Raw genomic sequence first — 7,147 nt, 5'->3', positions numbered from 1 at the left:
CTAATCTGAAAACAAGACTCCCTAAATTTTATCAGCATATCGATTGCGCAACCAGGGGTGGAAAGACCTTGGATCATTGTTACTCTAACTTCCGCGACGCATATAAGGCCCTGCCCCGCCCCCCTTTCGGAAAAGCTGACCACGACTCCATTTTGTTGATCCCTGCCTACAGACAGAAACTAAAACAAGAGGCTCCCACGCTGAGGTCTGTCCAACGCTGGTCCGACCAAGCTGACTCCACACTCCAAGACTGCTTCCACCACGTGGACTGGGACATGTTTCGTATTGCGTCAGACAACAACATTGACGAATACGCTGATTCGGTGTGCGAGTTCATTAGAACGTGCGTTGAAGATGTCGTTCCCATAGCAACGATTAAAACATTCACTAACCAGAAACCGTGGATTGATGGCAGCATTCGTGTGAAACTGAAAGCGCGAACCACTGCTTTTAATCAGGGCAAGGTGTCTGGTAACATGACCGAATACAAACAGTGCAGCTATTCCCTCCGCAAGGCTATCAAACAAGCTAAGCGTCAGTACAGAGACAAAGTAGAATCTCAATTCAACGGCTCAGACACAAGAGGCATGTGGCAGGGTCTACAGTCAATCACGGACTACAGGAAGAAATCCAGCCCAGTCACGGACCAGGATGTCCTGCTCCCAGGCAGACTAAATAACTTTTTTGCCCACTTTGAGGACAATACAGTGCCACTGACACGGCCTGCAACGAAAACATGCGGTCTCTCCTTCACTGCAGCCGAGGTGAGTAAGACATTTAAACGTGTTAACCCTCGCAAGGCTGCAGGCCCAGACGGCATCCCCAGCCGCGCCCTCAGAGCATGCGCAGACCAGCTGGCCGGTGTGTTTACGGACATATTCAATCAATCCCTATACCAGTCTGCTGTTCCCACATGCTTCAAGAGGGCCACCATTGTTCCTGTTCCCAAGAAAGCTAAGGTAGCACTCACTCCCGTCATCATGAAGTGCTTTGAGAGACTAGTCAAGGACCATATCACCTTCACCCTACCTGACACCCTAGACCCACTCCAATTTGCTTACCGCCCAAATAGGTCCACAGACGATGCAATCTCAACCACACTGCACACCGCCCTAACCCATCTGGACAAGAGGAATACCTATGTGAGAATGCTGTTCATTGAATACAGCTCGGCATTCAACACCATAGTACCCTCCAAGCTCGTCATCAAGCTCGAGACCCTGGGTCTCGACCCCGCCCTGTGCAACTGGGTACTGGACTTCCTGACGGGCCACCCCCAGGTGGTGAGGGTAGGCAACAACATCTCCTCCCCGCTGATCCTCAACACTGGGGCCCCACAAGGGTGCGTTCTGAGCCCTCTCCTGTACTCCCTGTTCACCCACGACTGCGTGGCCACGCACGCCTCCAACTCAATCATCAAGTTTGCGGACGACACAACAGTGGTAGGCTTGATTACCAACAACGACGAGACGGCATACAGGGAGGAGGTGAGGGCCCTCGGAGTGTGGTGTCAGGAAAATAACCTCACACTCAACGTCAACAAAACTAAGGAGATGATTGTGGACTTCAGGAAACAGCAGAGGGAACACCCCCCTATCCACATCGACGGAACAGTAGTGGAGAGGGTAGCAAGTTAAGTTCCTCGGTATACACATCACAGACAAACTGAATTGGTCCACTCACACAGACAGCATTGTGAAGAAGGCGCAGCAGCGCCTCTTCAACCTCAGGAGGCTGAAGAAATTCGGCTTGTCACCAAAAGCACTCACAAACTTCTACAGATGCACAATCGAGAGCATCCTGGCGGGCTGTATCACCGCCTGGTACGGCAACTGCTCCGCCCTCAACCGTAAGGCTCTCCAGAGGGTAGTGAGGTCTGCACAACGCATCACCGGGGGCAAACTACCTGCCCTCCAGGACACCTACACCACCCGATGTCACAGGAAGGCCATAAAGATCATCAAGGACATCAACCACCCGAGCCACTGCCTGTTCACCCCGCTATCATCCAGAAGGCGAGGTCAGTACAGGTGCATCAAAGCTGGGACCGAGAGACTGAAAAACAGCTTCTATCTCAAGGCCATCAGACTGTTAAACAGCCACCACTAACATTGAGTGGCTGCTGCCAACACACTGACACTGACACTGACTCAACTCCAGCCACTTTAATAATGGGAATTGATGGGAAATGATGTAAATATATCACTAGCCACTTTAAACAATGCTACCTTATATAATGTTACTTACCCTACATTATTCATCTCATATGCATACGTATATACTGTACTCTATATCATCGACTGTATCCTTATGTAATACATGTATCACTAGCCACTTTAACTATGCCACTTTGTTTACATACTCATCTCATATGTATATACTGTACTCGATACCATCTACTGTATCTTGCCTATGCTGCTCTGTACCATCACTCATTCATATATCCTTATGTACATATTCTTTATCCCCTTACACTGTGTATAAGACAGTAGTTTTGGAATTGTTAGTTAGATTACTTGTTGGTTATTACTGCATTGTCGGAACTAGAAGCACAAGCATTTCGCTACACTCACATTAACATCTGCTAACCATGTGTATGTGACAAATAAAATTTGATTTGATTTGATTTTGATTTGAGAAAGGATTGTGTCGAGGCACATATCTGGGAAAGGGTACCAAAATATGTCTGCAGCATTGAAGGTCCCCAAGAATACAGTGGCCTCCATCATTCTTAAATGGAAGAAGTTTGGAACCACCAAGACTCTTCCTAGAGCTGGCCGCCCAGCCAAACTGACCAATCAGGGGAGAATGACCTTGGTCAGGGAGGTAACCAAGAACCCGATGGTTACTCTGACAGAGCTCCAGAGTTCGTCTGTGGAGATGGGAGAACCTTCCAGAAGGACAACCGTCTCTGGAGCACACCACCAATCAGGCCTTTATGGTAGAGTGGCCAGACAGAAGCCACTCCTCAGTAAAAGGCACATGACAGCCCACTTGGAGTTTACCAAAGGGCACCTTAAGGACTCTCAGAACATAAGAAACAAGATTCTCTGGTCTGATGATACATCGATTGAACTCTTTGGCCTGAATGCTAAGTGTTACGTCCTGAGGAAACCAGGCACCACTCATCACCTGGCCAATACCATCCCTACGGTGAAGCATGGTGGCGGCAGCATCATGCTGTGGGGATGTTTTTCAGCAGCAGGGACTGGGAGACTAGTCAGGATTGAGGGAAAGATGAACAGAGTGGCTTTGGGACTCTGAAAGTCTCTGAATGTCCTTAAGTGGCCCACCCAGAGCCCGGACTTGAACCCAATGGAACATCTCTGGAGAATCCTGAAAATAGCTGTGCAGCGACGCTCCTCATCCAACCTGACAGAGCTTGAGAGGAACTGCAGAGAAGAATGGGAGGCACTCCCCAAATACGGGTGTGCCAAGCTTGTAACGGCAGTAAAAAAAAAATTGAAAACATTTCTAAAAACCTGTTTTTCCTTCGTCATTATGTTGTATTGTGTGTAGATTGATGTGGAACAACAACACCTTAATCCATTTTAGAACAAGGCTGTAATGTAACAAAATGTGTAAAAAGTCAAAGGGGTCTGAATACTTTCCTGAAGGCACAACTCTTGACCATGCAGAGCCCTGTGAGGAATCGGGCAGCATTTCAGATGCAACCAGAGTCAATAGTGTGCACAGAAACCTGATCAAGTGTGCTGTGTACCAATAGCAGAATTAGAGGAAGAGTTTGAACGGCTTTCTCTGCCTGCCTGGTACAGTCATGGTTTTCATGGATCGCAATGTCAACTAAAATCATAACACTGGTATTCAATTACCGGCCATACAAACAACAAGCTCGCTATAGAATTCTACATTCATGTTCGGAAAATTCCCATTCCCAAGCGAGTCATCCTATTTATTTATTTATTTAATTTATTTTATTTCACCTTTTATTTAACCAGGTAGGCTAGTTGAGAACAAGTTCTCATTTACAACTGCGACCTGGCCAAGATAAAGCAAAGCAGTGTGAACAGACAACAACACAGAGTTACACATGGATGTTGATGGGCTTTTTTCATATGGACGTCATACAAATGTCTAGGTCCAATCACACAACACATTTCTTTGTGTAGATGTGTCTTGCATCAATGCTTTTTTTTTGGCTAGTTTTGTAAAAATGCCAATTAGTGTATCCACTATGACCCAGGTTCGGCATGTATAAAAGCATGACTCCTCGTCACCCACAGCTCTCCTCCTGATCCTCAACCCACTCGCTCTAGTTGTCATATCCTGCTCTGCAATGGCCTATAGTCTGCCTGTCACTATGGCCAAAATCACAGCCTGTTCTGTTCACTGCTCAATAAAACAGACTTCTTTGTTTGCTCAATCCCGTGGCCTGCCCAGTTTCACTCCGACAGCTGAAAGAGAAATCCAAAAAATCCAGCTTTAAAAATGTCACTGACTCTTTATCAGACAGACTTCAGGGTGAACTTCCATTAAGCTTAACACAAAAACACCCTTCATGGGTTCCTCAGATATAAACTGAATCAATAGCCTGGTCCCAGATCTGTTTGTACATTTGGCATGACAATGTCCATAGGCGTTGACTATACAGCACAAACAGATCTGGGACCAGGCGTCTGAATCTAAGCTTATTGACCAATAACTAGTCAGAAATAGGCAATGAAGAAATATTTAACCCCGTGTCCAGGAAGTAAACAAAGAAGGACATGGTTAGATTGTACAGGAATCAAATGATCTTTTAAGGCAAGAAACCTTTATCTGCTACAAAGATGCTCATTATCTTAGATAAATACTGTCTCTCTATACATTTACAGGACATGATTATTCTCAAAACACTGAACATGTCTCTCGTTCTTCCTCTCCCTGCCATTCCTCACTGTTTCACAGTTTCACTTTTCTCCAGTCGTCTCTGTACATGCCTCCTCATGACAACCGCAGTCAGGGTGCTACATAGTGCCAGGGCGAGGAAGGATACACCGGCGAACCACAGCTGCCTCTCCCCATACAACTGCAGCACTGTATCCCTCCGACCCCCATAGTCCAGGAAAAGGGCCTCCAGCTGACACAGCGTACACAGAGACAGGAAGAGGTGGAAGATCTGGTGACCCTGACCCATGATGTCACAATGCCCCGGGAAGAACCTCTCAGGAACAGGGCAGGAGAAGAAGAAGGCTGCAAGCAGGAAGGCGGCCATCTAAATATGGAGGACCACAATGGAAACAAGTCAGTTGACTCTGTGAATTGTTTTTAAAAAAAATCCTCAATCATTTTTGTGTGTGTTGTATTCTCACGACTCAGGCAACTCTATGGGCCAGTTTACCAGACACAGATGGGAGCTTCTCCATTGACCATGCTTTGTAGACTAGGACTTGGCTTTCGTTATCTGTGTCTGGGAAACCGGCCCATAGAGTTGCCACACCATGATAATTCCCTCCATTCATTCATCCAGTCATCCACCCACCTGCAGGGCGTGGAGCGGTAGAGCGGGGTCCTGACCCCAGGGTACGGTAGCCAGGCGGTGGGCTACAGGGCTGATGTCCAGGAAGTAGGCCATGCTGGTGGGGATCAGCTGGCAGATCTTCCTCCGGAGCGGGTAAGGCCGGCGGTAGCGTGACTTGGCAAAGCAGCAGCTAGCACAGGACAGCCAGCCAAGTAAGGCAGCGCCAGGGAGGAACCAGTACCCTAGAGGTAGAGGTAGAACAGTTTGTCATTCCACAGTATTAAGAATAGGGTGATATTGCCCTTAGATGCTGATCCTGGGTCACTTTTGCATTTTCCCCACTAATGGTTAAAGTTAGGATTGGGGGAGGAGAAACTGATCCTAGTACAGTGTCTCGGGAAATTTCACCCCGGAGCACAATATTACAACAATCGGCAATACATATTACAGATTTAAAAGCCACCATGTGGGACCACTTAGAGTTAAGAGACTGTAATCCTCCGTAGGCAATTATAACACAACATCAGAATCAGGTATGCTAAAACGAAACACAATGTACCTAAGGCATCCAAAATGGCATTCTTTTCCCTTTTGGGCCCAGGTGAAAAGTAGTGCACTACATCGGGTATCACTTGGGATGCAGACAAGTTGAATAAAGTGCACTAGAGTGTGGAGAGAAAGCGTGTTGCCATAGCAATAATAAAAACACAAACTACCTACGGGGCTCTCCCTCCAGGCTGGCTCAGAGCAGTAGAAATAGTGAGCCAGCGAACAGCCATACTGATACACAGACACACCCACGTAGTCCAGGAAGAACAGAGTATAGTGGGCCAGCTCAGAGTGGGACTGAAGCAGGTGAGCTGCTACGCTACAACACAAGTAGGTGAGGGCAGACAGTATGTACAGGCAGAGAGGCAGGGACGCCGAGTCTAGGGACAATCCATAGGCCCAGACGCGTAGTAGCACCAGGGGACCTGCCAGAAGGTGTGTCCAGACATTGAGGGATTCATTGTGTCTCTGGAAGAGGCTGAGGACGTAACAGCGCCAGTCTTGCCCAACCGGGCGGTAGCCAGAGAGGATGTAAGGCTCCTGGAACAGAGTGGGGACGCAGGAGACAGGGACGGTGGGGCTGGGGGAGGGGAGGGAGGGGAGTGAAGAGGGGAGGATGTCGGAGAGGTGAGGCAGCCGGCTGAGCTGCTTCACACTCAGAGTCAAGGTACTGAGACGCCCCAGGGCTCCGCTGGACATGATGATGGTGGGGCGAGGGAAGGAAAGAGGTATGGAGGGAAAGAGGTGGGAATGGGTATAGAGGAGGAGTAGGGTGGAAAGTTGATTTGGGAAGACTTGGGTTTTGCTGTGTAAACAGAGAGAAACAAAATGCAGTTAAGATTATTTAAGAATCAAAGTATAGCTTAGGTTGTATTGTATTCTGTATTATACCAACAGTAGCAACTAGGTCAAAACCGATGCTGTTTAAAATGAGGCAGGCTGACAGACACACATTTCTCACATAGCTGGCCATCTGGGAATTGGTTCACCGGTCTGTCAGCTTACACTGGGAAGCAGGTAGGTAAGCTGGCATGCACCAGAGAGCAGGCATGCAATCATACCTGTAAATTGTTACCTCTAGCCTGCTACCTGACCCAGTACCCTAGTCTCACTGCCTCCCTTGACACCCCACCCACA

At 47.9% G+C, this 7,147-nt stretch overlaps 1 protein-coding gene across 1 annotated transcript; it reads right to left on the bottom strand.

Annotated features, from left to right (window-relative positions):
* Positions 1 to 4,280: 4,280 nt before the first annotated feature.
* On the bottom strand, positions 4,281 to 6,798 carry LOC139407890 (progestin and adipoQ receptor family member VIII). Its single transcript, XM_071151765.1, has 3 exons — positions 6,178 to 6,798; positions 5,483 to 5,703; positions 4,281 to 5,215 (listed from the first exon to the last, which is right to left on the bottom strand). Exons 1-3 carry the CDS (start codon positions 6,707 to 6,709, stop codon positions 4,895 to 4,897), a joined length of 1,074 nt encoding a protein of 357 aa, XP_071007866.1. The 5' UTR covers positions 6,710 to 6,798; the 3' UTR covers positions 4,281 to 4,894.
* Positions 6,799 to 7,147: the final 349 nt, after the last annotated feature.

The sequence above is a fragment of the Oncorhynchus clarkii genome, chromosome 4 (genome assembly GCF_045791955.1).
Source record: "Oncorhynchus clarkii lewisi isolate Uvic-CL-2024 chromosome 4, UVic_Ocla_1.0, whole genome shotgun sequence".
Classification (NCBI taxonomy): Eukaryota; Metazoa; Chordata; class Actinopteri; order Salmoniformes; family Salmonidae; genus Oncorhynchus; species Oncorhynchus clarkii.
The sequence above is the reverse complement of the archived record's forward strand: the minus strand, read 5'-3'. Positions and strand labels throughout refer to the sequence as shown.